The sequence below is a fragment of the Aspergillus ambiguus genome, assembly GCF_047715705.1.
Source record: "Aspergillus ambiguus strain CBS 117.58 unplaced genomic scaffold BDV59scaffold_6, whole genome shotgun sequence".
Classification (NCBI taxonomy): Eukaryota; Fungi; Ascomycota; class Eurotiomycetes; order Eurotiales; family Aspergillaceae; genus Aspergillus; species Aspergillus ambiguus.
Window position 1 is genome coordinate 928,129 of NW_027395519.1, and position 26,184 is coordinate 954,312.

At 50.1% G+C, this 26,184-nt stretch overlaps 10 protein-coding genes across 10 annotated transcripts; 5 read left to right on the top strand and 5 right to left on the bottom strand.

The window, feature by feature from the left end:
- The first annotated feature begins 707 nt into the window (after positions 1-707).
- BDV59DRAFT_173376 (putative C2H2 transcription factor) lies at positions 708-2,777 on the top strand. Its single transcript, XM_073688887.1, has 2 exons — positions 708-1,602; positions 1,666-2,777. Exons 1-2 carry the CDS (start codon positions 1,340-1,342, stop codon positions 2,174-2,176), a joined length of 774 nt encoding a protein of 257 aa, XP_073550666.1. The 5' UTR covers positions 708-1,339; the 3' UTR covers positions 2,177-2,777.
- A 961-nt stretch (positions 2,778-3,738) lies between these two features.
- On the top strand, positions 3,739-5,463 carry BDV59DRAFT_173378 (dual specificity protein phosphatase family protein). Its single transcript, XM_073688888.1, has 2 exons — positions 3,739-3,982; positions 4,042-5,463. Exon 2 carries the CDS (start codon positions 4,285-4,287, stop codon positions 5,236-5,238), a length of 954 nt encoding a protein of 317 aa, XP_073550667.1. The 5' UTR covers positions 3,739-3,982; positions 4,042-4,284; the 3' UTR covers positions 5,239-5,463.
- A 2,483-nt stretch (positions 5,464-7,946) lies between these two features.
- BDV59DRAFT_173382 (TspO/MBR family protein) lies at positions 7,947-8,734 on the bottom strand. Its single transcript, XM_073688889.1, has 2 exons — positions 8,566-8,734; positions 7,947-8,511 (listed from the first exon to the last, which is right to left on the bottom strand). Exons 1-2 carry the CDS (start codon positions 8,669-8,671, stop codon positions 8,066-8,068), a joined length of 552 nt encoding a protein of 183 aa, XP_073550668.1. The 5' UTR covers positions 8,672-8,734; the 3' UTR covers positions 7,947-8,065.
- Positions 8,735-8,952: 218 nt separating this feature from the next.
- BDV59DRAFT_173384 (putative SNF2 family helicase/ATPase PasG) lies at positions 8,953-12,344 on the top strand. Its single transcript, XM_073688890.1, has 4 exons — positions 8,953-9,564; positions 9,649-10,476; positions 10,534-11,284; positions 11,346-12,344. The coding sequence occupies exons 1-4, from the start codon at positions 9,322-9,324 to the stop codon at positions 12,212-12,214; spliced, it is 2,691 nt and encodes an 896-aa protein (XP_073550669.1). The 5' UTR covers positions 8,953-9,321; the 3' UTR covers positions 12,215-12,344.
- A 44-nt stretch (positions 12,345-12,388) lies between these two features.
- Positions 12,389-14,155, bottom strand: end3 (cytoskeletal adaptor protein SagA). The gene is made up of 3 exons (XM_073688891.1): positions 13,832-14,155; positions 13,450-13,684; positions 12,389-13,373 (listed from the first exon to the last, which is right to left on the bottom strand). Exons 1-3 carry the CDS (start codon positions 14,069-14,071, stop codon positions 12,637-12,639), a joined length of 1,212 nt encoding a protein of 403 aa, XP_073550670.1. The 5' UTR covers positions 14,072-14,155; the 3' UTR covers positions 12,389-12,636.
- Positions 14,156-14,295: 140 nt separating this feature from the next.
- Positions 14,296-15,730, bottom strand: BDV59DRAFT_173386 (mitochondrial K+-H+ exchange-related family protein). Its single transcript, XM_073688892.1, has 3 exons — positions 14,943-15,730; positions 14,812-14,867; positions 14,296-14,742 (listed from the first exon to the last, which is right to left on the bottom strand). The coding sequence occupies exons 1-3, from the start codon at positions 15,377-15,379 to the stop codon at positions 14,399-14,401; spliced, it is 837 nt and encodes a 278-aa protein (XP_073550671.1). The 5' UTR covers positions 15,380-15,730; the 3' UTR covers positions 14,296-14,398.
- Positions 15,731-15,812: 82 nt separating this feature from the next.
- BDV59DRAFT_173388 (phospholipase D regulator) lies at positions 15,813-17,755 on the top strand. Its single transcript, XM_073688893.1, has 3 exons — positions 15,813-16,358; positions 16,440-17,313; positions 17,387-17,755. The coding sequence occupies exons 1-3, from the start codon at positions 16,088-16,090 to the stop codon at positions 17,409-17,411; spliced, it is 1,170 nt and encodes a 389-aa protein (XP_073550672.1). The 5' UTR covers positions 15,813-16,087; the 3' UTR covers positions 17,412-17,755.
- On the bottom strand, positions 17,748-18,797 carry BDV59DRAFT_173389 (cupin domain-containing protein). Its single transcript, XM_073688894.1, has one exon. The coding sequence runs from the start codon at positions 18,322-18,324 to the stop codon at positions 17,791-17,793; it is 534 nt and encodes a 177-aa protein (XP_073550673.1). The 5' UTR covers positions 18,325-18,797; the 3' UTR covers positions 17,748-17,790.
- A 1-nt stretch (position 18,798) lies between these two features.
- On the top strand, positions 18,799-22,470 carry culA (cullin culA). Its single transcript, XM_073688895.1, has 7 exons — positions 18,799-19,237; positions 19,358-19,427; positions 19,510-19,579; positions 19,643-19,659; positions 19,727-19,797; positions 19,851-21,748; positions 21,802-22,470. The coding sequence occupies exons 2-7, from the start codon at positions 19,378-19,380 to the stop codon at positions 21,988-21,990; spliced, it is 2,295 nt and encodes a 764-aa protein (XP_073550674.1). The 5' UTR covers positions 18,799-19,237; positions 19,358-19,377; the 3' UTR covers positions 21,991-22,470.
- BDV59DRAFT_173395 (putative Avl9 protein) lies at positions 22,471-26,022 on the bottom strand. Its single transcript, XM_073688896.1, has 10 exons — positions 25,767-26,022; positions 25,471-25,575; positions 25,145-25,387; positions 25,056-25,083; positions 24,941-25,004; positions 24,807-24,886; positions 24,584-24,755; positions 24,491-24,531; positions 24,305-24,442; positions 22,471-24,250 (listed from the first exon to the last, which is right to left on the bottom strand). The coding sequence occupies exons 1-10, from the start codon at positions 25,826-25,828 to the stop codon at positions 22,832-22,834; spliced, it is 2,352 nt and encodes a 783-aa protein (XP_073550675.1). The 5' UTR covers positions 25,829-26,022; the 3' UTR covers positions 22,471-22,831.
- Positions 26,023-26,184: the final 162 nt, after the last annotated feature.

Below are 26,184 nucleotides of genomic sequence, written 5' to 3' on the forward strand. Positions count from 1 at the left end.
ACCCCGGGAACTCGCAGCTGTTTTGAAACAATATCCCAATCAACGATAGACACTTGTGCCGTGAGGCAAGAATATCTACATGTACTCGTCAGGCAAGGGCAGGCTGCGCCACAGCATCGCCTGGTAGGTTGTTGATCTGACTGTCTAGGTTGATTAGGTTGATTACAGTTATGAAACGGAGTTCCTTTTATGGCCTTAGACCGTATCTTGATGTCGTCGACCGTTCAACCCTGAGTAGTATGCAGGCGTTTGCGTAATCCATATCGAAGGATGAGCAGTGAGAGGCAAAGAGGCAACCTGCCGATAATCCAGGGATGCTCAGCTTGTGGTAATCGTCAAAAATAGCCTCATGTATGCATGTATTCAATTATAAAAAATTGGCCCACAAACAACCCGATAGGCATTCATTGCTTCTTTCCGCCTGCCACAGCCTGGCGGTAATACCTAGTCAATGCCTCCAATGACGGTGAATTCAAATGCCTGACGAACCCCAAGAAATGGCAGCCTCGGGAACCCCGATGCATCTGATCGCATCGCATCGCTCTTTCGAGATACAGAATACTTTCTCACATGGAGACCCAAGTAATAATAGAGCTGGCGTGTGGCTGAGAACCATAGGTCCACCACGTGATGTGGCGTTGACAGCCAGGCAGCAGCCCAATGTGGCGGATACAAGGACAACCTCGAGTAGGTACCTAACAGTAGGTGGCCCATGAGAATGACAATCTTTCCTGCGGCCAGGCTCTTATACCAAAACCAACGCTTTGCCCGGTTGCCTGACCAACTCTTACCATCATGCATGACTCACTCGCATCCTGGAGGATCTGATTAATACCATCCGATCAGTGTGCCTTTCCCGTGAATCAGAGTACAAATACATATCCAAATCACACCACGTGTGCAGTCCATCCTCGCCACATTCAAGGTTCAAGAGTCAGGCTCTCTGAGGATTTAAGTACCGTTCATCACGCATACTTCGGGCCACTATCGCCATTGTCAATCCTGTTCCACTAGCCACCAAACTTACCAGCCTCCTTTAGGGTGGCGAAGTGCCAAGATCGCTTAGTCATTAGTGGATGCCTTAACTGTCCACCTGAAAAATTCGGCACCCCCGTCCTTCCGCCTCAGGAACCTACACTCATCATCAGTGCCACTGAACCTGACGACGCGACAAGCCATCGACTCCTGTCTCTCTATCTCCAAACCGCTTTCACACTCTAGCGTGTGTATTATCTTCCACGTGTTCGACTTTCAAGCCCTTCGCTGCCCTTGTGTCGCGATCCCACGCCGACCCGCCTCGTCACAACAGAACGGCGGGGTGTGATCATTCAATACGATAATGGGCGACGGCTCTGACTATCCTAGCCCTCGAAGCGAAGGTCCTGCTGGACCAAACTCTGTTCTCGTTCCTGCTCCAGACGCTCTTCCCCCGGCTCCCAAGATGACCGACCAACTATCACCAAACTTCATGGAAGGGGCGCGCCCGCGACTGTCGGTGAGACGGGCGCGAGACCCTCCCAAGAATGCCGCCGGGCAGATCTATTGCGACCATCCAGAATGCCAGTCAGCGCCTCCGGTGTTCCGTCGCCCTTGCGAGTGGAAGTAAGTACATCATCCCCGCTACTAACTGTACTGTTATTGATGATCCTAACAACTATATCATAGTAAACATATGGACAAACATGATCGACCTTACAAGTGCCTCGAGCCAGGATGCGATAAGATCCAAGGATTCACCTATTCCGGTGGGCTCCTGAGACACCAACGCGAGGTGCACAAGAAGAATGTCAACGCCAAGAAACCGTTGATGTGCCCGTATACCGACTGTAATCGCAGCACCGGGAACGGCTTCACGCGTCAGGAGAACTTGAAGGAACATCTTCGCCGACGCCACATGCACACCGACAACGGACAAGCCTCCGAGTTGTCTATCGTAACCACTGCCGAACTTGATGGCGCTGCATCTCTCCCTCCGCCTCCTCTCAAGCGGAAGCGTGACTCTATTGATGACGACCCCTCTGTCGATATGCCAGAGGATGAAGAGAATGGAGTCGACCTGCGAAATGAGCTTAAGAGACTGCGGCGCGAGGTCCAGGAGAAAGACCGCCGACTGGAGGAATTGGAGCGTATTGTGTCCGGATTGCAGCAGGCGATTCCGCAACCCACCGCGTCGTGAGTAACTACCTCACGAAATGGATTCATCCACGAGAATCATTATGCACCGGCAAATACTCCTTTTCCTTTGCGGTGATTTTTTTCTCTCTCTCCATTCTTGCATTCCATGGGCGTTTTGCTATGCAGAGTCCGGGCCTTGGGTCTGCGTTCAAATATCTGCAACATCATGTGGGAGGTTTGTATCGTTTGGTCTTCATAAGAAGGCATGGATTAGCAATAGCAGATCTGACGAATACGGCGTTTACTCGGGGTCGCAGGAGGTATGGAGCAGGCGGTGTTCTTGCGGTTATCTCCCATTCTCTATTCCCTGAAATATACCCAGGCGTTGTTTTTGTCCATCTCATTCCTCGCTCATTGCTATTTAACTCAATCAACCTGCTTAGCAGAGTTGCTTTATGATTATTGTTTCTGCATCTTGCAGTTATTGTTAAACTGTGTATTGGGTTCCAGACGAGTTGTGCCTGTCCAACATACATGTGAAGACATGGCAATGGTCTCTTTGTATCTTTAGATAATAGTATGCAAAAACAAGACGCCGTTTACTCCCTCCCCGACCAACGTATCATTGTGTAAATGATAGCTCCGGAGTAGTTCTACTGGGCAATAAGTTTACTCAGGATGTCTCTCATGTAAAAGGTTAATAATCCATTGTCATAGGTAGATCCTCATTCCATGCCACCCAATATTTCCCGGTTCCTGAATCATGTATCAGAGCTGCATGTGAAGCTATCCAAGGCACCAAGGCATGTTCTGCCGCAAACCTTATACCCATCCGGTCCAGACAAGAACGTGAAGTTGCTATCTCAAGCTAGCGGATGACTCCATGATATGACTCTTTCATCTGCAGGTCTGACTCAACCTTCATTCATGATTATAAATCGTATTATTTACGCTAGTTCCTTCAAGAACCTGTCGTCTCGTGATACGATCATCCGCAAATGGCGAACAAGAGCCTTCTATGAGTAAGAGGATATCAGCATAGGTTGGTCAGTATCAAATGCCCATTGTCTAGATGGACGCAAAATTGACAGCTGTCTCAGATGGAAGGAAATACCGTTCATCGCTCCGTCCGTCCCAAGGGAGTCCAAATACGAAACTCGCCCTTGACATTTGCCCGTCATCGCCCAGTTTAACCAGGTTTTCGCCCAAAAATTAATTCCAGAGCAAGCCCGATAGGAGGCTTACAGCATACTTTTCGAGTCTGACTTATCTTTTCTACGTATATTCATGGCGCAGGAATTTGGAAAAGATCTTACCCCCGTGGGACCGCTGGTAGTAGTTGATTGAGAGGACGGCTTGTACTAACACTAGAGTATCGCGGATAATCTCTAAGTCTACTAGTCGCAGAATCCTTTCTGTACCAAATGCGTAGCCATTCTAAAACCTTCCAGTATTTAAGGTCAATAATTAGGCACACGGATACAAAGCAACCTGGGTCCGGTAACTCCGTTGCATGATACTGTCTCGTCAGCTACACAAGAGTGCTGGATTTATGTATATTATTATCTAAAATAACTGGTTGTTAGGACTGACTATCTAAATAATGTAATATGACCCTACAAGCTGCCGAATATCCTTGCGTACATGTAACAGGATATATTATATGCTTCCGAAGTAAGCTTACCGAGGAGAGCCTCAGATGTCGTGGTACACTAATCTAAGGCTCAAATCTATGTGACTTATATTCGAATTTTTTGGTTTTTCGACAAATGATGCACTTCCTCTCACTACCCAGTAGTCACCAAACGTTCATATTGTCGTAATGGGCCTAATAATAATCAAGTGGAGAGGAACGTTCCGCCAGGGCCTTGCTGACTCAGCTCCAATTCACTCGCTGCCTCGTTGCCTGTGTGCCTGGTCACCTACTAGTCACTTTGACCTACTCACATCCATGGATGTTTAGTGAGATCACTTGGAAGACACACCACGTCAAGCCCATTCTCAAGATTACCGCGTGACATATAGACAGCAAGACAACTCATATTCAATGCGTCTGCTTCCCTCTGACCGGTAGTGGCTTATCGCGAAAACTTGCGAGACGGCCATTTGGATAGCTGAGGATATCTTTTTAACACATATGAGCCTAGGCCCTTTTCTTTAAGGACACCAATGGCTATGCCGCTTCCGCCGATATGCAATGAGGTCCCCATGTCTCTTCGGGAAGATTCCCAGTATATACGAACACATCAATATGCTGCAGGATCTGGAAGGGCCCATCAAGCCGTTTCCCCGGAAGCCTCCCACCACCGGGATGAATCTCTCCAGATGACGCCATTCGACCCCTCAGCTCATCGTTTTCCGGAAGGAGAGTTTGTTCCAGTCGGCTTTTTTGAGCAGGTCAATTCGAGGTTATTCGATATATTGGATCCTGCACAGGATTGGAGGTATCCGATGCGTCGAGAAGCCCAGAAGATACTGCCCTTTCTCTACCTAGGTCCGTGGGCGTGCGTCAAGGATCGAAACTGGCTGCGATTAGAAGGCCTTACGCTCCTTCTGGCTGTTCGTGATCGACGGCTGGCATTGGCCCGTTTAGTGTCTGGGGAGAAGGTCGCTTCGGAGTTGGGGATAGAGGCAGACACAGTGGATATTTCTAACAATCAAGAGCTCATCTCGATCTTACCTTACGCTATTCGCCGAATAAACGAGCATTTATTCACCTACAGCATGATGAATCCAGGCCAATCACCGAAGATATTTGTGTTTTGTGAAACCGGAAGTGGGCTTTCGGCTGTGCTAATCATTGCATATCTGATGGTAATGTTCAATGCGGACTCGGGCCAAGCCATACAAGCTGTTCATATACACCGATTTTGCATCGAGACCGACGAAGAGTCTAGGATCCTGCTTCGATCGTTTGAAGCTATACTCGAGGCAAAACGGGATGTTGAGCTGACCCGGCGGGCAACCAGGACATGTTCAAGCTTGTCAGTCGCCCAAAGAGCAACATCTAGGAAACGAGATATGGATTATCGACAGGAGGATGATGCTATGGGAGACAGTATGGACATGGACATCGAGAAGGATGCGTTGAGAAGACCGTTGTCTCCCTTTCAAGACCGCTGAGATCATTCATTTGCTTTCCCTTGCTGTTTTACTGTCCCGCATAAATACCCGAGCGACTGCGTTGGGACGCTTTATTGATAGTGGGCTGTCATAGCTGAGTTTGGTTTCGTCCTGATTACCTTTCGCCTCGAATGTAGATATTAGCTTCTAAGCCGTCAACTATTTTGATTCACTTGTGTCACTACTCTATATTATCCTACGTCTATGTGATATTGACGAGTTTGGTGGGCTAGCATTCTTTCTTCCTTTTTTTTTTTTTCTTTTTGGGTCAGAGGGAGTGCATTAGGATAGCTGTCCAACGAAGCCTGTTGGGAATTTGAACTTTCCTGATTCTCTCCCTCTCCACCACCCACCCTCTCAGCGAAATGTCTGTGGCCAAAGCATCCATTACCTCCTTCGTATTCACTTTTTATACTTCCAATATCCATTGACTACCGCAGCCCAAGACTAGGTGGCATTATCACTTGCCATCGGACATCTACCCTAGCTCGTCCCTCCTCCACCTCCTTGGCTACTCCATACCCGTCATCACTCATCTACAATTTGCAAGAAGACATTCCAAAACTAGTCAAAATGAGGCTTCGGGGCTCTATTCACCCTCCTGAACGCTACAACGCCGAGGAATTCTACACTCCATTTACCCCAAATTCGGTGCGCGAGCGCAGCCAACGCGCCCCAAACTACGTCAATTACAACCAAAACCTGCCCCTTGCTGCGTTTCCAACTCTGGACAAACCACGAACATTAGAAATATGTAACGACAGATCTGGAGAAGACATTGTCGATGATGGGAGCGGTAAACGTTAGTATGGTACCTGAGATGTCAGGCTCGCTAACAATAGTGCACCAGGTGATAAGGGAACTGGTAACGTGGACAACGCGACTTTTGTCCATAAGACACGAAGAGACTCATTACCTACGGAGACGAACGTTAGCCACCATTATGGTGTGGAAGGAGGCAGCTTCCACAATTACATGATGGAGGTAAGAGAAACTTGTGGCATCTATGACCGAAATGAAACTCACACCATCGCACCATCATAGCCTGATTCTCCAATTTATGACCTAGATTGGAGCCATCTTTCCCCCCAGCTGCAGGTAGAGATTTTCAACAACCTTCTCCAGCACCACGAATGGTCGAGCGTATGCCGTATGTTAGGGATTATTGAGCATGAAGAACAATTGATATACAATCTCCTCTTAAGTCGCAATGCGCAGGCTTTGTTCGAAGACACTTGTTTGGAAAATGCAAGACAAAGGCAACTGAACAACATTCTAAGAAGAGACAACAGTGTCAAACAGAGTGGGAAATCCAACGACCGTCTGTTCTACAAGATCTCGGAGGAGACAACACAACTGTTGGCCAAGATACCGGGAATTGACTGTTTCTCATGCTCAGTGCCCGAGGTCACTAAAGCTAAACTGTTTATACACAAGCGAGCTATCGACCCATGGGTTGTTGGAGAATGGAACAACAACATTATTACTTTGGCCTCACACTCCGTGAGAGGGGGTTCGTACCCAGGACGTCTACCAACTAGAGGTTTGGCCAAAGATAACAGTGGTATTTGTGCCATTAAGGACAATGGTTCAAAACACAGCATGCCTCCTAGAATAGGAGGCATGAAGTATGCCAAGTCAGAGCCAACTGATAGTCCACATCGTCCAGAACAATGGGATCAAGAGTCAACTACACCCTCGAGCGGACAAGACCCTCACCAGTACGTGAAGAACCGTCGGCTAGCGTCTCAATCACCATGGGTTGTTCGGCTGAAGATTGGAGTGCAAAGAGCGGCTCAAATTCAAGATCTCGAAGAGGCCCGTTTTTCGGATATTGAACCAGATAAACTGTACTTGAGCTTTCCACCGCTTGACCGTTACTATTTGAACCAACCGCTTGAGATCGAAGCTAGGACTAATGATCACCATAGACGTGATGGGCCAGAATACCCCCGACAGGAATTTCCAGTGGCTTGGAACCTATCAGGCCCTTTGCGGAGACGAATGGGTGGCATTTGGTCGTATAACTCCATTGAACCCAGCTTGAAACCACTAAAATCACCTATGAAGTTACGAGAGAGACTGGAGAATGCGCATCTAGAAGCCCAGGAACAGAAGCAACAAGCAAAAGCGGCCCAAGGTGTCCATGGCCTCGATACCTTTTCACATACTCACAGGGTATTTATTTCTGGGGTACAGTCCCCACCGGCATCGCCTGGGAGAATTGTTCGTGGAGATGGAGTTACAGAGTTTCCTCCAAACAGGTGTCCTATACCATCTGACCGCTTCGATACTCCCCCATATTCTGAGTATTTATCGGGTGAAGTGTTGGACGAGGAGAGCCTATGTAGCTCTGAGTACATCCCTATCACTCCCCCAGACTCAGCAATCCGGCCTAGTTTTGCCTCCTTTACAGAGGACAGCGATGGTCAAAATGAGAATCAGGAGAAATATGAAGAGTACGGGGTAGATGACGAGGATGAAATAGTCTTAGTCGGTTCAACCGATTGGGCAGCCGGGAATCCGACACCTAGAGCAAGTACGAAGATGGCCAGAGACTAATGCTATTTGACATGGCAAATGTATGAACAATCGATATCTCAATATTGATAAGAAATGCCTATCAAACCTCTTACTTCCAGGAATGGCTCGTGATTCAAAGACACGAGCTTCAGGAGGACGATCACGGTGTACTATCATTAAGTCTTCACATCCTCGCCATGATGCAATGATATTACTACCCTAGATAGCGTGGAATATAACGGATAATTAAGCACTTTCAAGATTGTAGCTATAGTTCCAGTATGTTCAGTTACACCTAGCCGTTTCATTCCCTCTTGTCCTCTCTGAGAGTCCAATTGTTCACCACACCAATGGCAGCATTCAGATAGGTAGCATAACCCAGCCACGCCGCATACGGCATCATCAACCAAAACGCAGTACAATCAGTCTTCCACCATGTTCTCAGTAAAGCCCCGACGTTCACACCCAGCATTAGGATATCCGCCAGGGCCCAGCTCGGTTTGCCCATGCCAAAGAACAGAGGCATCCATAGATAATTCAGAGCCAGCTGAGAGACGTAAAGGGTTTGTGAAGAAGCGGTCAGCTCCCGCAGCGTGAGAGATGCCGTGGTTGAGAAACCGGTGATTGTCGCGTGATGGGCAGCGAATCCCATCATCCCATATAGAACCGTCCACACCGGCGCGAAGAGCCAGGAAGGAGGGTAATAAGGTGGTTTGCGAAGAGACTTGTATGTTTCTTTGGTTCCTCTTCCTGGAAAGAGGTCAATTTTTGTGAGCTGTCGTTAGGAATATCAGATTTAATTACCCCTATTAACCAGATAGCCGACTAAGCTTCCGGCAGTGATGGGTGCGGCCACCGAGAGGACCGGAGAGGTGAACAAGGTCTGAGGCAGAGCGGCTGACCAAGGCATTTTGTTAAGCTGAAATTCTTATAGAGAGATAGAAAATGCAAAATTGCGACTTTGAGGTTGGAATTCAGCACGTTTACTTCCATTATATTTCATTTTCCCAAGTTGATCGATCGATCGAGGATCGAGGGTCATATGGGACCGACGTCATCAATCGAACAAAGACATGACGTATGGAGAAGTTGAGGGAAATAACCATCAGGATAAACATAGTAGTGGGACAATCAGGTCATCTTATTTTCCCATATAAGTTAAATATATCTGCTTTCGAGTAAACGCTAGGACGTACCTACTAGGTAGTAGCATGCAGTCTGGTGGACTATACAGCTGCTTACATCATCCGAGGATAATCAATCAACTGTTGGTCCGTGCACAAACGCGAAAATCCGCGTCTCCCAACGCGCCCGCTCAGCCTGAGCGGATTGACCGCAAGCATTCATTCCGCCGTGTCTCTTCTCTCCTACTCGTGAGCCATTTGATCTGGATAGATTCTTACATTATCGCTATTATCTATCTGGGTCAAATCGCATGTTGTCTGGTTATTATTGTGCCGAGTCTGAGCCACCAGCGAATATTTTGCCGCCGTTCTTCATTCAGAGCCAGCGGCATAAGTCCTAAGCGTTGGAGACGTTTCTGCAGTGGTGGCAGTAAATATGTCAAATCCCGAAACTCCGGTAACACCAGCCGATTCTCACGGCGACAATGCCCTCCGGCAGTCTTCCACCCAACTGTCCTCGTCGATGACCGATGCACCGGGTCAGGAACGGAAAGCTCTCCTCGAAACGCAAGCCAATTCGATGCCAGATAAGGACGCAAATGCTATGGATGATTCTGATGATGTTGAGGGGATGGATGTAAAGGCCAAGGCCCTCATGCATCTCCTGAGCACTAGCGAAGTGCGTATTAGTTGTGTTTGACCAGTATCGCATTTATTCGAAAGACAAACAGGTGGCTGATGGGTCAATATTTCCTCCCCCCAGGTTTTCGTCGCTATTATGGCCGACAAGATGAAAAAACAGCAGGAAGAAGCAAAGTTGGAAGCCGCCAAACTACAGCAACAACAAAAGAATGGGGGCTCTGGGCCCAAGAAAACACATCCTACCGAGGTGGTTGGGAAACGGCAAACCCGCACAAGTACGAAAGAAACAACAACAGATCGCTCGACAGCGGAGACTGCGAACATCTCCGAGCACGGTACGACGAAATCGAGAAGAGGTCGGCCCAAAGCCACGAAAGGAACGAATAGTATTTCAAACTACTTTAAGAAAGCAGACGTAAAGGTATCTGAAGATAACCCAACTGTTCAGGAGGCATTGGAGCATGCAGCAGATGAATACGAGGCCAAACCCACGGCTTTGGGCGAACAGGAGCTCGTTGCGACACAACAACCTGAGCTGGTCACTGGGGGTAAAATGAAACAGTACCAGCTTGAAGGATTGGAATGGCTGAAGTCACTGTGGATGAACGGACTATGTGGCATCTTGGCCGATGAGATGGGGCTCGGGAAGACCATACAAGCTATCTCCTTAATTGCTTTCTTTAAAGAGAAGAAGGTTTCGGGCCCCTTCTTAGTTGCAGCGCCTCTGAGCACCGTGAGCAATTGGGTGGACGAATTCGCGCGATGGACTCCAAATATTAAAACCGTACTCTATCATGGATCGAAGGACGAGCGTGCAGCGATTCGGAAGAAAATGATGAACTTGAAAGACCAAAGGAGTATGGACTTCCCAGTTGTTTGCACTTCCTACGAGATCTGCATGAACGATCGGAAGTTTCTTGCACAATATCAGTGGCGTTATATTATTGTGGTAAGTGTCATACCGTTGGGAGACAGATGCACAATCCTGTTGCTGACAGGACGTCAGGACGAGGGACATCGTTTGAAGAACATGAATTGCCGACTCATCAAAGAGTTGCTCACGTATAACTCGGCGAATCGACTTCTCATCACTGGAACACCGTTGCAGAATAACATCACGGAGCTGTGGTCGCTTTTGCATTTCCTACTACCCGAGATCTTCAATGATCTCAATAGTTTCCAAAGTTGGTTCGATTTTTCATCTATGCTCGATAATAGCGGCCAGGCGGATGTTCTGGAACGCCGGAAGCGGACGCTTGTTTCCACCATGCATTCAATCCTCAAGCCGTTCCTCCTACGACGGGTCAAGACTGATGTGGAGACCTCCCTCCCTAAGAAACGGGAGTATATTCTGTACGCGCCTCTCACGACAGAGCAGAAAGAACTCTACCGTGAGATTCTGAACGGAACTGGTCGGCAATACCTTGAGGAGAAAGCTAGAGAACGATTGATAGCCAACAACGAGGTGCTGTCGCGTTCAAGTAGCTTAAAGCGCAGCGCAGACAGCAGTCGAGACTCTACACCTAACAAAAGCCTTAAATCGAGCCGGGACTCTACCCCTGCGAGCACAGCAAGCTCTATTCGCAGGCGTAGAGGACCGCAAAGCTACAAGGAGCTAAGTGATCGTGAGTTTAACTCGCGACTGCGAAAGATCGAGCAAGGATTCGAGGAAGATCTGAATGTCGCTGAAGGTTTTGATGGTCAAATTGAGACGGACCTGGAGGAAATCGAGAGGGCCAAGACCATCAAACTCGCCAGTATGTCTTACATATGCATATCCGATATTCCCCCGGACGACGCTAATGGTATTGTCAATAGAGAAAGAAATAGCCCAGAAGAAAATGCAGAATCCGGTGATGCAAGCTCGACTGGCTTGTAATTCTCCGCATAACTTCTACTGGCCCTGGGGGGAGGACCCTACAGCCATCGATGAATCGCTTGTCACATCATCAGGAAAGATGCTGCTCCTGGACCGTCTGGTCTCCAGCCTTCTCAAGAAGGGGCACAAGATTCTTATTTTCTCGCAATTCAAAACTCAGCTAGATATCCTCCAGGATTGGGCCACTCAGCTCCGTTCCTGGAATTGTTGCCGAATTGATGGGGCAATCAGTCAGAGTGACCGACGAGAGCAGATTAAAGCGTTCAACACGAACCCGAAGTTCAAAATCTTTCTCTTGAGCACACGCGCGGGTGGTCAAGGGATCAATCTTATGGCTGCTGATACAGTGATATTATACGACTCAGACTGGAACCCGCAGCAAGACCTCCAGGCCCAGGACCGTGCTCACCGGATTGGTCAGACTAAACCGGTGATCGTGTATCGCTTAGCCACAAAGGGCACAGTGGAGCAGACGTTGCTCGAGAAAGCAGATTCAAAACGCCGCCTTGAGAGACTGGTCATCCAAAAGGGCAAATTTAAGAGCCTTCTGGATCCCAGCTCCGCACTGAGCGCAAATGATGTTGATGACCTGAGAAAGGCCCTAGGTGAAGATGATTTTGAGCGCTTTGAAGCTGGCGCGGATCCAAATTCCCTCCTCTCCCAGAAAGACCTTGATATCTTAACGGATCGAAGCGAAGAGGCGTATGCTCGGGCCGAAAAGGGCCTCGATCAGAACGAGCATATGTTCAAGACTGTGGAGACGAAGAGGGATGGCGATGGCCTTATGGCTCAAATTGCTGGGAAGTGATTATACGCTGTTGAACATGAATAATAGTGATGGGATAATGTTGGATTACTGGTGTTTTTGGTGGGTCATGGCATATGTGTACTAGTATGCTGCAAATAGAGTGTTGGAACTTTGTTACGTTCTTTCTCAGGCACATGGAGCATGACGGAGCATGTAGATTATTATCCAACGCCTGCAGGGGAGCTATGTACTGTATATTAGCTAGACGGTCTAGTCGGATGCAGGGGGAGCGAATATGATCTAATCAAGTTTGCAATCGCAATAAAAAAAATAAGGGGTAATAAGATAAAAAACATCCATTAAGCGCCTGAAGCTCCTCGCCAAGGAATGGCTGTACACTGGAAGGGGAAAAGACCACCGCAATAGAATATGCAAGACCAGCAGACAAAAAGTACATGTTCCAGATATGTTCAAAGGACTCACTACCGAGACAATTTCTCTTCTTCGACCTGCCTCCGGAGGTCGTGCAGGTACTCGTTCCGACGGGCAAGATGGCTCTTTAACCCATCCACTTGTTCCCCGACTGTCCTAATATCTTCCCTGACTCGTTCCAGATCTTGGCCATCTCTAGATCTTCCGGTGCCTTCCCTTAGCTCCCGGAGCTCGCGCTCCTTGTAGTCGAGCAACTGGAGAGCTTCCTTCTTGATAAGCACCCAGCTAGGCCGTCCGTCGTTTCTTGGCTGGTCTCGTCGTCCTTCAGAGGCCTTTTTGGCAGAGTCCAACTTGGCCTCTATCTCCGAAAGCTCACGCCTCAACCGGACCTTCTCCCACTCTTCATCCTGAATGGTATTGTTGAAGTCTGTTCCCTTCGGAGCGTACGAAGCTTTTCCACCCATGCCCATTCGGCTCAGATACGTATCTCCGAATTTCGCTTTCCGGCCAGTGGGAGTCTCTGTGTCCCCGTTCGCCCATCGCTGTGCGGGTCGAGCATTGTCGACCTGGTAATCGATCTTGTTGTTTTCAAACGAGGCTCGGAGGGAAGCAGGGATAGTACGTGGGATGCGGTACCCCTCATGTCGGTAGTTTAGGATATGCAGGAATGCAAGGGTGGCGTCTTTATTGATCTCGGGAGAGGCGGAGGGGTTCACTAGGTTCCATGCGGAGCGGATGTCTGTGTCGGGTACATCGAGGGAGTCGTAAAGGGGTTGCAGTGAACCAACTATATGCAAGACGGACGGTCAATTCTAGATTCTTGCAAAATGAGAATGACAGGCAAGGAGGTTCCAGGTACATACATGCGATTTCGCCGCGCTGGTTTTTGTTGGCCGAGTAGATATCTTCATACTTTGACTTGTCGGATGGGTTCATGTACCAGTCGAAACCGTCCTTCAGACCGGGAGTATCATCCTCGTCCTCTATCCGTTCAAACTGCTCCGAACGACCGCTTAGAGCCTGGGTTGCTTGGACTAGGTGAGATTTGGATTCAGGGATGAGCCAGTCGGGAAGATGTGCCGGGACTTGTTGCAGCTCCTTTAATACGCAGATTGTTAGTGCATGCGCCCAGGTGCACGATATGGGATAGCAGAGCATTAGCCCCTAAAGACCATTTTGGGGGGGGGGGGGGCGCGTTCTGAAATAGCTCCGGAGCAGCAGCAATAGGGAGGGGAGCTGACGTACCCCGTTGACCAAATCGAATACCAAGCGCATTGCAACGCAGAACTCTTCGAAGTCTAGCTCGCCATCGCCATCAACATCGGCTAAATCCCAAACCTTCTCTAGCTGCTCATCGCGAAGCCGACTGTTCCTGAGCACCGAAGCAGCTTGGGAGTTGTTAAGACGGGGTTGGCCATTAGACAGCGAGGCGAAAATCTCCCAGTATCGCTCAATCTCCCATTGCTCGATTTTCTTATTTGACATGATGAATGAAGCACCTGTATTCGGTGACAGCGGGCAGGTTGAACACTAGCAGTGGGATATCAAGAGTAAGCGCTGGAACCACGGCCGAATGATGGAGGAATGGTCGAGTTACCCGTTTGGGCCGTCCCGCAGTGGCTCTCCGGGGAGGTTCGGATCAAAGTATATCCGGGCTTACTTGGTTGATTTGTTGCTCTCATTGCGCTTCACTCATGGTGGAACGAATGGAGAAGCCGGCATAATTATTCTATTTCTTGCGTATATTGTCGTTCTATGTACTACATTTAGCAATATAATTGTACAATGTAAGGTCCCTCCAGGATTCATGCTTCACGCGTCCTTCTTGGATGCCGTGTTTTTCTCCTTGCCATTGGAAGACGAACCCGGTGACTTTAACTGCTCCTCAACCTGGATAATAGCCCGTTCTGCTTCCAGGGCGAGTTCCGGGGCTTCGAGAATCGATGCTAATTTCTTGGCATCTTTCATACGGAGTAGGAGCCTATGATCACTCTTTTCAACATCTTCCACCATGCTTGAGGCCGGCTTCTCTGCCTCAGTGTTATCCAATGCGCGCGAGACTCGCTTGGCGTATAGTTGTTCAAGTCCGGGAAACGATATCGGGTTCAAGAGGTTGTTTTGGACCAGGTATTCCAGATGTTTCGATCCATTGAGGGCTTGGCACCGTCAGCATCCGGGGATGGGTGAATGATAATTAGATAGAAAGCGACGGGGGAAGAACACACCACGCCAGTGCGACCAGCCTCGGTACACCAGATAGAAGAACGGGATATTAGGAATGCTGTGTCCCAGGGCATTGTTAGCAGAGCAGCGAAGACACCAAGCGACTGTGGAAATCGTGGATGTTTTCACTCACACAGGAATCAGCGCAATAGGGGCTGTGAACGGAGCGGCAATGAAGCTCCACCACATCCTTTGACGATGTAAATCTTGCCTCTCAGTAGCAATCTTCCACAGCAGGGGCTGTAGCTTCTCGGAATGAATCGAATTGCCTGGAAAGAGAACATCGATTTTCTTCGACCCGTGAGATTCGTCGAGACGTCGTTGGGCATTCAGAGAAGGGATGCTTTTCAGACCCCATTCTTGATATGGAATTCGTTGTTGGACCCGATTCCCCCAGGAGACCAAGTATTTCTTCCATCCACCCTCCGCTTCTTCCCATTTAGCCCAAGTCTCAGCGGCTTTGTTGGTGATCTTGTCGGTCCATGACAGTTGCTTGGGAAGATCCTTGCGAAGAGGTCGAGAGTAGATCAAGGCACGCCTGGTCGAAATCGGAATGATAAAGAGCCGCATAGCAACGAGGATATCTCCGGTTTCTAGGGATCTTCTTTGTTTTGTATTGTTCTTTATGGCCCGGTCCGCTTTGTCTGGAAGGGAGGAAGGGAGGATTTATCGTGGCGCCGGCAGGGAGACGAGAGACTATCGATCGACTAGAGAAAACAACGGAGGAAAGGGCGGTGGTAAAAGTCGCATGCCTTCTTTGTATTTTCAAACGAATGCTGGCTAGTACCCTTCCCACCCGGTGGTCCTTTTGGCCTTTTCGAGATGCGAAGAAATCAGTTGGGGTTGGTGGTGGTTCGAAGATAATACGATTTGGTAGAAGAACAGATCCGACGTCATTGAGCTTCGCGCGTACCGTAAATTACAAGCGGGCGGTAAGTTTCAAGGAGGTACGTCCTGGTTCTCCGCCTGGGAAGTTCACCTGAGCACAAAACTGCCGGTAATTATTGGATCTGGGAAAAGTATTATCATTACCTCCTACCAGCCCTCCGATCCAGGTTGCGATCTCACCTTGCGAGTGTAATTGCGCCATTGTCGGTCTCGCATTCGATCGCCCACTACTTCTTCCCAGGGCCAATTGTACAATTCTGCGAGAGAACCCCCTGCCCTCTTGACGTAAGAGGGTCGTGAGGCGATGCAGACTAGATCCGCCGGCCTCTTCCCTCAACTCCTGACGCTCCGACCCAACCGCTCCTGGACCACACCATTGAACTGAAGGCAATGGCACAGGATGTGCGCAATTCAGGCCTTCGTCCTCCAGAGTCCGGGCCCTCCCTAGACGACCGATTGTCCGAAAAGCCGTCCGTCGCAGATGGCGCCTCCAACCACTCCCACAGCGGGCAGATCAGTGAAGCCCGATCCTTGGAGCCTCTTCGTAATGGCACCCTTGAACCGTCTACCAGCAATACCCGCACCCCGGATGGTTCGGTCCTTCACGAAGACAACGAGGCGTATCATGGTTTAACCGGGAGAAACCTACGGACTCTACCAGGTATATTGAAATACTGAATTCCGCGGACGTCCCGGACCTCGTTGCTTGTGAATAGTATCACTGATAGTTCGTCTCCTACAGCCTGGATCAAGTCGGTCGAATACCCGGAGGATGAACCTGAATCTTCCGTCACCTCCCGGCTCTTACCTTCTCAACCTGACGACGCCCTCGTTGCGCAACATAACCATTCTCCTTATGCGACTTCAAAGCCAGACCCAGCTTCCTTCACCAGAGGAGAAAGTTTGGACGACGACCAGGAGCTGAGTATAGGCCGCGAATCGCGCTGGAAGAACTTCTCCAAAACGATCGCCTACCCCCGAGAACAGGGGGTGGAAGAAAAGCTTGTGACGCCGGAGTGGTTAAACGAGAACCATGGCGATTACTCCCAACCCTGGCGCGGGCAGCTAGAGGAATGGGCACAGGAAGATACGGAAGATCCGATGCGTATGAAAAAGCGGCGGCAGGTATGGTTCAAACGCTTCCATAACACCCTTTTGAAGAGTCCCATGGTGCCCCTGATATTTCGGTTAACGGTGTGGTGTTTTTCTCTGACCGCACTTGCTCTTGGGGGATCCATTCACCATTTGTCCGGCGAGTATATTCATCCCCAGGGCCCATCTGCCCTGATGGCTATAATCGTTGATGCAGTTGCCCTAGTATATCTGGTCTACATTACATGGGATGAGTATACGTCCAAGCCTCTGGGCCTGCGATCCCCATCGGCCAAGGCCCGACTTGTTCTTTTGGACATCTTCTTCATCGTTTTTGATTCAGCAAATCTCAGTCTGGCTTTCGAATCCTTGAGTACAGTCAGTGGTGCGTGCACTGTAGGAGAAATCAACCAAGAAGTGGCCCCGAAGAACGATGCTATCTGCGACCGCCAAAAGGCTTTAGCTTGTGTCCTGTTGATTGCTCTTTTGGCGTGGCTAACGACTTTCTCTATAAGTGTTCTCAGGTATAAACCTTATGCTCCCTGACTTTTCTCAACTTCTTCAATGATACATACTGACAATTTTGGAACTAACCAGGCTCGTGGAACGTGTGGCCAAATGAATGGCTTTTGGTCTTTTTGACATTTCCCATCTTCGCGCATCTCTCCTTCTCTGCACCCTTCTTTTATTCTCGATTTGGACGGCTTTTCTTTACATTTATGCGTCAGGATATGTTTCTTTTGTCTGGATGGAAGATACCTAGTTTGGGCGTTCTTGTGGTTTCCTTCATCCCATTTTCCTTTTTTGTCATCTTCTGCGTGGGTCCGAGTAGACTGGCGCTTGGATTGTTAGCAGATTTGGGTATGGAGCCTGGAGTCTCGAAGATGTAACGGCCGTGTGTACCATACCACTGTACGAATGTGGACTTGAACAAAGAAAAAAAAAAAGAATAAGAAAATAGTTCCAAATTGTACTTTGTTCTAAGTATAACCATGTGCTTCTTAAACATGTAGTACAGGACCATCTGTCCCATACAGGGGATCACGATGGAACCATCCCAGGCTCTCGATGTTCTTAACCTTCTCTTCCTCCCCTGGTCGACCATAGCACATATCCCAGTCTTTGTTGTGTGGATAAGCGCCGACCATTTTGAAACTCTCGCTCTGTCCGAGCTCATCCAGCAGCCGGTGTCCCACCCCAGCAGGAACAATGATCAGGTCGCCCTTTTCCACAGTCGGCTCGAGGCGCCCAGGGTTCTGCTCGCCTCCGAAACATAGCCGGGCACGACCAGAAACGACTCCTAGAACCTCATGAGTGGTGCTGTGGAAGTGTGTTTGTTCGTACATGCTATAAACCCATTGCGGGGTGACTTCGCCGATCTGCTCGAAATGCGCCGACAGCTCGTTGGGAGATGCAGTGAATGCTTGGTGGTATATCAGGAGGGGCTTTGATTGGACAGAAGTATTTGGGATTCGCTCCCAGCTTGGGATCTGGCGCGAGGTGACTCGAATGCTCGAGGGAGGGTTGAACGACATGGCGTAAATGAGTCCGACGAGAAAAAACTACCTTGTCGAGGTTTACGTGCAAAGAAGTGTGTTGAAGTGTGCTGTTGGGAATGAAAATACAGAGAGGAGCCATCCTGATCCAGGATACTGATATGGAGGGCCGTCATCAAAATGACGTCATTTGCCTTACCCCAGCGTCTCCAGAACTTCCTCCGCGTCGCGGACTATCGGGGTAGATCTTGAAATTCCTGGTGTAGTCTGGAGTCTGCACAAATTAACCCTGTCAAGGACAACACTATGACTTTGCTCGTGAGGGAGTAGAATGTCCAGTCCAATACGGTAGGGCTGGCTGCATGGAGCTCGTGCCAGCTCGAGGACTTGGTGCACCGGCAGGGCGGATCAGGGAAATGAGCTGAAACGATATTTGACTTATCACGTCTTTATCGTGACTCACGAGACACGATAGCCCAGTAAGTACTCCTGCTGAATGATCAGGTCTCGAGAAAAGGAGGGCGTGAGATCGGCGTCTAGATCTATCACAAAATGGGAAAACAATGGGCTGTGTCCTGACCGCCTACCGTAATGGGCGAAAATCCCCCTCTGACTCTCGCCCGCCCAACAACGCCACGCCTTTTCTTCCTCCCGAACAACTACTACGACTTACTTCTCTTCGGTATTCTCCTCTTTTCCTTCTTCTTCGCTCTCCGTTCTCTTCTTCTCCCCGGGCGTCCTTTGTTTTGCTTTTTGCTTCGCCTTGGGGTTATACGTTTGGGGCGTTCCTCCCGTCGGTCTCTTCACCCGGCGAGTCCCTGTTTCCGCAACCGCGCGGCTGTTGCCTCGATCGAAGTTAGGCTACTTGAAGCACCTATTACTACTGCCTGGTCGATCGTCTGACGCCTAGACAATCTTACTTCTTATATCTTTTAGCCGACCCTCACCAAAGGTGAGAACTTTCTTGTTTAAACTGGCCTTTCCCCCTGCCCTCTTTGGGCTCTGACCTTCTACTCACCCCAAGGGCACACGGCTCTCTGCCTTGCCAGGCTAACATCACTCAATCTACCAGTCGCGCATTCGCTTCTCAACATGCCTACCCCAATTCCGCAACCGCCTCACAAGGATAATCTTGAGGAAACGTGAGTTCCTCCGGCTCGTAGACCGCTTTGCAATGGAGTCCTGGGCTTCCAACGTCACGAGATATCTGACTAACCAACTCAGATGGGGTTTTTTGGTAAACGGCATTGACAGTGTGATGCTGAAGCTGGAGGAAGGTGTGGACATGAAGACTGTATGACTTTCTCCCTTTATTTTGGGTATCCTTGGGATAAGATACTAACATGACGTCGTCTAGTACATGGCCCTGTACACGTGCGTCATTCCCCTCCGCAAACCCGTATCTTACGAGATCAGTCCAACTAACTAGGTATCTGTGAAGGGCGGTGCATAACTTTTGTACATCACAGAAGGCCGTCAGTAACGGAGCGGGATTACAAGCCCATCGCGGCGGTAGGTGTCTCTTGCCTGGACGGCCTACTACTTTGGATGCTGACTGTCACCAGCACACTTGCTGGGCGAGGAACTATACAAGCTGCTTGGAGATTACCTCTCGCAGCATCTCGAGGCTGTCCACACTGAATCCGAGGGTCACCTAGATGAGGCCTTACTGGGTTTCTACATCCGCGAGTGGACCCGCTACACGACCGCCGCGAAATACATCAATCATCTTTTCCGGTACCTTAATCGTCACTGGGTCAAGCGTGAGATTGACGAGGGCAAGAAGAATGTCTACGACGTGTATACTCTGCACCTGGTGAAGTGGAAGGATGATTTCTTCATGAAGGTCCACACCAAGGTCATGGATGCTGTGCTAAACCTGGTTGAGAAGCAGCGGAACGGGGAAACTATTGAGCAATCACAGATCAAGAGTATCGTCGATTCTTTTGTCTCCCTTGGCCTGGATGAGAGTGACAGCACCAAGTCCACCCTCGAAGTCTACCGTTTCTATTTCGAAAAGCCCTTCATCGACGCTACCAGAACCTACTATGAGAATGAATCGCGACGCTTCGTGGCCGAAAACAGCGTGGTTGAATACATGAAGAAGGCGGAAGCCCGCTTGGACGAAGAGAAGGCTCGTGTTGGGCTCTACCTGCACCCCGACATCTCTAAGCACCTCACTGAAACTTGCCTGGATGTCCTCGTCACCGCCCATTCGGAACTCCTCAGAGACGAGTTCCAGCTCCTTCTAGACAACGAACGTCAAGACGACCTCGCCCGGATGTATCGACTTCTGTCCCGCATTAAAGATGGGCTGGATCCTCTGCGGACAAAGTTCGAGATCCATGTCAGAAAAGCCGGTCTGGCGGCGGTTGAGAAGGTGGCTACAGAAGGCGAGGCCTTCGAACCCAAGATGTACGTGGATGCACTATTACAGGTGCACACCCGATATCAGAGCCTGGTCAACGAAGCGTTCAACGGCGAGTCCGAGTTTGTTCGGTCTTTGGATAACGCTTGCCGTGAGTTTGTCAATCGTAACAAGATTTGCGCATCAAGCTCTACGAAGTCTCCCGAGTTGTTGGCAAAGTATACCGATTCACTGCTCAAGAAGGGGTCCAAGGCTGCTGAGGAGTCTGAGTTGGAAGACATGTTGGTCCAGATTATGACTGTCTTTAAGTACATTGAAGACAAAGATGTTTTCCAGAAATTCTATTCGAAGATGCTTGCCAAGCGGCTGGTGCATGTCAGTTCAGTATCCGATGATGCGGAAACCAGCATGATCAGCAAGCTGAAGGAAGCATGCGGTTTCGAATATACGAACAAGCTGCAGCGCATGTTCCAGGATATCCAGATCTCGAAGGATCTCAACGCGAGCTACAAAGATTGGCAAGAAAAGGTCCTTGATGATGAAGACCGGAAGAAGCTGGTTGACACCCATTTCCAGATTCTGGGAACCGGGTTTTGGCCTCTTCAGGCTCCATCAACCGACTTCCTTGCGCCTCCAGAGATTGTCAAGACCGCTGAGCGGTTCCAAAGCTTCTATTTCGACAAGCACAATGGCCGGAAATTGACATGGTTATGGCAGCTCTGTAAAGGTGAGATCAAGGCAAACTACATCAAGAACACGAAAGTGCCCTACACCTTCCAAGTGTCAACCTTCCAGATGGGTATCCTGCTTCTATTTAACGAGACCGACACACTCGAGTACTCCGATATCCAAAAGGCGACTACCCTTGCACCGGAAATCCTGGAACCAAACTTGGGCATTCTCCTGAAGGCCAAGGTACTTACTGTTAGCCCCGAAGGGTCGAAGCCTGGGCCTGGAACCACTTTCTCTTTGAACTACAATTTCAAGAACAAGAAGATCAAGGTCAATCTGAACATCCAGATCAAGTCCGAGCAGAAGGTCGAGTCGGATGACACCCACAAGACGATAGAAGAGGATCGCAAGCTGCTGCTTCAGGTACGTGTAGCAAACATCATGTATTTCTCAGCCACTCGACTAACTGGAAATAGTCGGCCATTGTCCGCATTATGAAATCACGCAAGAAGATGAAGCATGTACAACTTGTCCAGGAGGTGATCCAGCAGGTCAAGTCTCGCTTCCCACCGAAGGTGCCCGATATCAAGAAGAATATTGAAGCTCTTATGGAGAAGGACTATATAGAGCGGTTGGATGGTGATGAAATCGCCTACATTGCATGATTTTTTATAAATTAACTCTGGTGAATCAACTCAAGATCGTTAGCGTGTTTTGTTCTTTCAGTCGTCTTTGTTGTTCCTTTTAATGCCTCCTCTTATCGTGATGTTTTATTCTCTTATAGGGGTGTACGGCTGGGTCTGTGCTCTGGTTTCGTAGGGTGGATACAACCAAGAAATGATAACGCATTCGATCTGTCCTCAGTTCTGTATAGCATGGAATGCTTTATATCCTTCCCTCCTATGGCGCAATCCCTTGATACCGGGACTAATGTTAATGAATGATTATCCCCCGGACTTTTCCCCTGCACATCATGCTAACCTCGACATGACTACTTCTCTGGCAACCCACGCTAACATCGAGCTTCTTGGACAGAACCTCGAACCCTTTTCCATGTATCATCAACTCCTCATTTCGAGGACAGCGCTGCTTACTATGTGGATATCAAGGGTACTCTACGGGTGGTCCTGAGCTGAGATCATAGACCGAAAGATAGAGTGTGGATAGAAAGAAAATATTATGTTCACGTTCCACAAGAAAAAAAAATGCCAATATCAATACCCAAGGAAACAGGTAGTTCATATTAAGACAAATGCGAATATCTATGCAATGGCATTTGTAGAAGTCGGGCAAATATGCAAGTCGTTCGAGGGCCGTGTTAGCAACACAGCAACGCCCTCCAGGGTATCAAAGCCGAACAAGAAACAGGGAAGCAGAATATGTGCAAGGGGGAGGAGTATTTCCGGGCAATATATGTTGAGAATGAAAAAGAATCAATGTTAATACTCTGCCCAAGAAGAAAGGAGACCAGGGGGCGTATTTCTGCGTAAATGAACCATTTCGACATTATTGCGACGGAGATGCTGTATGCTCATGCTGCTTCTCGGGAGATGCTTCTTTCTTGTCATCGGCTGTCTTGCCGGCCTCGGTCTCAGGGAGAGGTCGAACAGATTGGCCGCTGTCGTCTGCAGGTGGCGTGGGCTGTTTCGACTCCTCTGAGGACTTCTCTCCGTCGTCCTTGTGAACGTCGGCCGGCGCTGGCGCTGGCGATTCAGTCGAGTTTGCCTTGGTAGGCTCGGGAATGTCATCTCCAAAAACAGGCGGCTCCCGGGACAGCGGTGAGCGAGGATACACGACGTCGGATTCGCTACCGTCGTCGTCGCGTCTCTGAAGCGAGCCGAACTCTCCACTCTCCCGCCTTAACAGGATGTTGCTCCATCTCTTGCGGCGGCTTCCGCTGCGGGACAGGGCGACCGAATCTTCACTGCGGCGCGCCTGCAAGGACTTGCGACGGCCGCGGTCAGCCTCGGCAGCGGCCTCTGATATGCTCGCCAGCGTCGGAGTCGACGGTGAGGTGACCGGCGGGGTGGGCGACGGCGAGGCCTTCTTCTCCTGCCATTCCCTTCGTTTCTCGCTGGCCCACGCGCCCCAGGAGCTGATGTACGAGCCGGCGCGCTGACCAACCGCGTTCACGGACGCCTGGGCCTGGGCGATGTCCACCGAGGGGGGCTTCCGGCTAGAGAACCAACCGCCGGCGGAGGTTGCAGGGGAGGAGGAATCCGACGGCGAGAAGGGAGGCGAGGGGCTCTTCTCGGTGGAGGACCGCTGCTGCGACTGACCGCTGGCCTTTTCCTCGTTCCGCTTGCGCTGCGCTTCCCGCATGGACTCGATATCCGCCCAGAAGCTGTTGAACGCGGCGCTGACTTTCTTTTGGCCCGTGCTAAGGTGTCGGTTGAGGGCCTCGCGGCCTTCGCGGACGCGCTCGTCCAGGTGGAGGTCTGCGACCTGTTGCGAGAGCCGACGCTGGATATCGTCGATCGTGAGACCGCCCGCACACGGATGGCGGGGCTCGACGATCGAGAAGAGAAGCGCGTCAGAGGTCAGGCGCTTGAACAGGGCGTAGTTGGGGGTGTTCTTCCACAGGTTCAGGAATTCCAGGTTGAACTCCAGCGCCGGGTCGCCCTCGATGTTGAACGCTTCCAGCTGGGCTCGGCTGCGGTGTCCCGGGTCTCCCGAGGTGTACGAGTTGAGCTCCTCGTGGTACTGCATACACGCCAGTAACGCAAGCAGATACTCCTCAAACTGGAGGCGGATGAATTCCTCGGAGCCCATGTAGCCATGGGTCTTTGGCTGCTGGGGGTGCGCCTCGTCCCAGGTTTCGTGAATTATTTGGGCCAAAAGATCGATCCAGCGCCGGTCGGCGACTGAAAGGGATAGAGCGGTACGCAGCGATGGGGTTAGGATATTGATGGTGTCTTCGTCCAGCTGTGGCGTGATGCATTAGGTGGAGTCCCATCAGATGCGCCGGGGGCGACTCACGTTAATCAAGATGTCACTATACCGGTCTTTTTGTTGGAGAAGAAGTGAGTTCGTCGACCCAACCACGTATGACTTTGTTCCGTGATCGGCCAGCAGGTCCAGCTGCTGCAGAGGCGTATAAGGACCGAACATGCTCCCCTGGCACAGTTAGATGGGGTCTGTAAGTGTAGGTGGTGGCGTGCGAACCTTTCCAAATATCTGCAATGGCAGACCCATGTAAGCTAGAACTATAGGGGTCAACAAGAGCAATCAAGCGCGGGTTATATAGAGGCCTCTTACGAGAAGATCTGTTGCTTGTCTTTAGGGAGGTAGACTTCTCGACGGTCTGCGCATAGGTATCGAAGGCCGGATCAGCACAGTCTTGAAGGCGATTCATGAGGCCGGGGATCAAGGAAACGAGCGAGAACTGTATCATGCATAATCGTTCACATCTGGAGCCAAAAAATAGCATCTGTACGATATCAGCACTTTGTGACGTTCTTAGTACCCGAGAAACAAATACCTTCGGCTGCAGAAGCAGGGCCTTGAATAAGACGAGGGTCTGGTATTTGAATTCATGGATCATCTCACGTAGCGACAGTCCTAGTGGAACTGTCAGCATTGATTCCACTCTATATAATGGCCAACATATCGTACCGAGGTTCTGATCCTTTGATCCTTCCTTCTGGTTTAGACTGACGACTAGACTTTCTCTGAATTTCTGGTTCCCAAAAAATCAGCTATGCTCTCACGGTAGATGCCAGAGACAAACCTTCAAAATATCGGTATCGGAGAAGTTCCTGTCATGGGAAACATATCAGCTTCCCGCATCTACTGGTCCTCAGCGGAGAGTCAACCTACCGCTGCGCAAACCAAGCCGACGTCACGATAGACACCTTTTCCCTCAATTGCCCCAGACTCTGCGGGCTATCGGTCACGACGACAACTGCCTTCTGTACCGTTGATCGGGTGACGTCCGGGGGACGGTAAAGGAGGGTGTTTGAGTCGATCTGTCTCGAGCAGGCAATGCCAAAGAGGGAGGTCGCAGGCTCGGTGGCGGATTCCTTTCGTCGGAGCGTAAAATAGGAGAACTCTTCCGTCGACCTGAGGGAACCAGGAGACGTGTTAACCGGAATTGCCAGCGGTGCGCCGCCCGGGGGGGGGGCGGGAGTCGGAAGAGACCATACATATGCGCTCCGTCGGAAAGGGCCATAAACGGTAGCAGAGACCAGTCATTCTCCGTGGCGGGGTCGGTGCCTTCTTCGCCAAAACATAGTTCGATTTCAGGGCCCCTATTCAAACCAAGGACCAAGGCGATAGACGTTAGCTGGGATTGATTGGATGGTCTTCCGCAGGTGCGGTCCAGTGTTTGCGGCGGGGACAAGGTTGGGTGCAGATGTATGCGGCCAACCGGTCGATTGTTCTCGGCCCGGAGCTCGAATCGTACATCACATGCACTCCAAGCGGTTCTCCACGGACTCACCTGGCATGGTGGAAGTCTATCACCATCACAATGGGGTCCTGGTGACCTGGGACACGAGACATGGTGTGGAACCGTCCGTCATGGAACGGGGCGGGGCCCGAGGAAGTGACACGTTCGATAGGGGTTGGTAGCGGCTGAGGAGATATGGGCGGAGTACGATAGAGAGAGAAGAAAAAGAAGGAGAATCGATCTAAAGACTGCCGCCGAGAGGACAGCAGAAGTAAAGTAGAGGTCAACAGCCAGACGAAGAGGGGACCAGGGGAAAACGAAGAGCGCGGCAGATTGGCGGGCGGTGACAGAATCGGAGATTGACTATGGCCGATCCTGGCGATTGTCTCCTCATGATTTACATTTGCCTCTCGTGACCAGGTGGTAGCGGCAGGTATATTAAAGTCCTAAGGTAGGTATCTACTGTGTA

Excerpts from the sequence above, each read along its gene's own strand:
- BDV59DRAFT_173389 (XM_073688894.1), bottom strand. The coding sequence starts at position 18,324 with ATGTCGTTCAACCCTCCCTCGAGCATTCGAGTCACCTCGCGCCAGATC.
- culA (XM_073688895.1), top strand. The coding sequence starts at position 19,378 with ATGCCTACCCCAATTCCGCAACCGCCTCACAAGGATAATCTTGAGGAA. Across the intron at positions 19,428-19,509 it reads AAGGATAATCTTGAGGAAAC|ATGGGGTTTTTTGGTAAACG; the intron begins GTGAGTTCCTCC and ends TAACCAACTCAG. Across the intron at positions 21,749-21,801 it reads ATCGCAAGCTGCTGCTTCAG|TCGGCCATTGTCCGCATTAT; the intron begins GTACGTGTAGCA and ends AACTGGAAATAG.
- end3 (XM_073688891.1), bottom strand. The coding sequence starts at position 14,071 with ATGTCAAATAAGAAAATCGAGCAATGGGAGATTGAGCGATACTGGGAG. Across the intron at positions 13,685-13,831 it reads TATTCGATTTGGTCAACGGG|GAGCTGCAACAAGTCCCGGC; the intron begins GTACGTCAGCTC and ends TGCGTATTAAAG. Across the intron at positions 13,374-13,449 it reads CCAGCGCGGCGAAATCGCAT|TTGGTTCACTGCAACCCCTT; the intron begins GTATGTACCTGG and ends TCTTGCATATAG.
- BDV59DRAFT_173395 (XM_073688896.1), bottom strand. The coding sequence starts at position 25,828 with ATGTCTCGTGTCCCAGGTCACCAGGACCCCATTGTGATGGTGATAGAC. Across the intron at positions 25,576-25,766 it reads ATAGACTTCCACCATGCCAG|GGGCCCTGAAATCGAACTAT; the intron begins GTGAGTCCGTGG and ends TGGTTTGAATAG. Across the intron at positions 24,443-24,490 it reads CATTGCAGATATTTGGAAAG|GGGAGCATGTTCGGTCCTTA; the intron begins GTTCGCACGCCA and ends TAACTGTGCCAG.
- BDV59DRAFT_173378 (XM_073688888.1), top strand. The coding sequence starts at position 4,285 with ATGGCTATGCCGCTTCCGCCGATATGCAATGAGGTCCCCATGTCTCTT.
- BDV59DRAFT_173386 (XM_073688892.1), bottom strand. The coding sequence starts at position 15,379 with ATGCGGCTCTTTATCATTCCGATTTCGACCAGGCGTGCCTTGATCTAC. Across the intron at positions 14,868-14,942 it reads CCTATTGCGCTGATTCCTGT|CATTCCTAATATCCCGTTCT; the intron begins GTGAGTGAAAAC and ends CCTGGGACACAG. Across the intron at positions 14,743-14,811 it reads AGGCTGGTCGCACTGGCGTG|CCCTCAATGGATCGAAACAT; the intron begins GTGTGTTCTTCC and ends GACGGTGCCAAG.
- BDV59DRAFT_173382 (XM_073688889.1), bottom strand. The coding sequence starts at position 8,671 with ATGCCTTGGTCAGCCGCTCTGCCTCAGACCTTGTTCACCTCTCCGGTC. Across the intron at positions 8,512-8,565 it reads CGGCTATCTGGTTAATAGGG|GAAGAGGAACCAAAGAAACA; the intron begins GTAATTAAATCT and ends ACCTCTTTCCAG.
- BDV59DRAFT_173384 (XM_073688890.1), top strand. The coding sequence starts at position 9,322 with ATGTCAAATCCCGAAACTCCGGTAACACCAGCCGATTCTCACGGCGAC. Across the intron at positions 10,477-10,533 it reads AGTGGCGTTATATTATTGTG|GACGAGGGACATCGTTTGAA; the intron begins GTAAGTGTCATA and ends ACAGGACGTCAG. Across the intron at positions 11,285-11,345 it reads CAAGACCATCAAACTCGCCA|AGAAAGAAATAGCCCAGAAG; the intron begins GTATGTCTTACA and ends TATTGTCAATAG.
- BDV59DRAFT_173376 (XM_073688887.1), top strand. The coding sequence starts at position 1,340 with ATGGGCGACGGCTCTGACTATCCTAGCCCTCGAAGCGAAGGTCCTGCT. Across the intron at positions 1,603-1,665 it reads CGTCGCCCTTGCGAGTGGAA|TAAACATATGGACAAACATG; the intron begins GTAAGTACATCA and ends ACTATATCATAG.
- BDV59DRAFT_173388 (XM_073688893.1), top strand. The coding sequence starts at position 16,088 with ATGGCACAGGATGTGCGCAATTCAGGCCTTCGTCCTCCAGAGTCCGGG. Across the intron at positions 16,359-16,439 it reads AAACCTACGGACTCTACCAG|CCTGGATCAAGTCGGTCGAA; the intron begins GTATATTGAAAT and ends CGTCTCCTACAG. Across the intron at positions 17,314-17,386 it reads TTCTCTATAAGTGTTCTCAG|GCTCGTGGAACGTGTGGCCA; the intron begins GTATAAACCTTA and ends GGAACTAACCAG.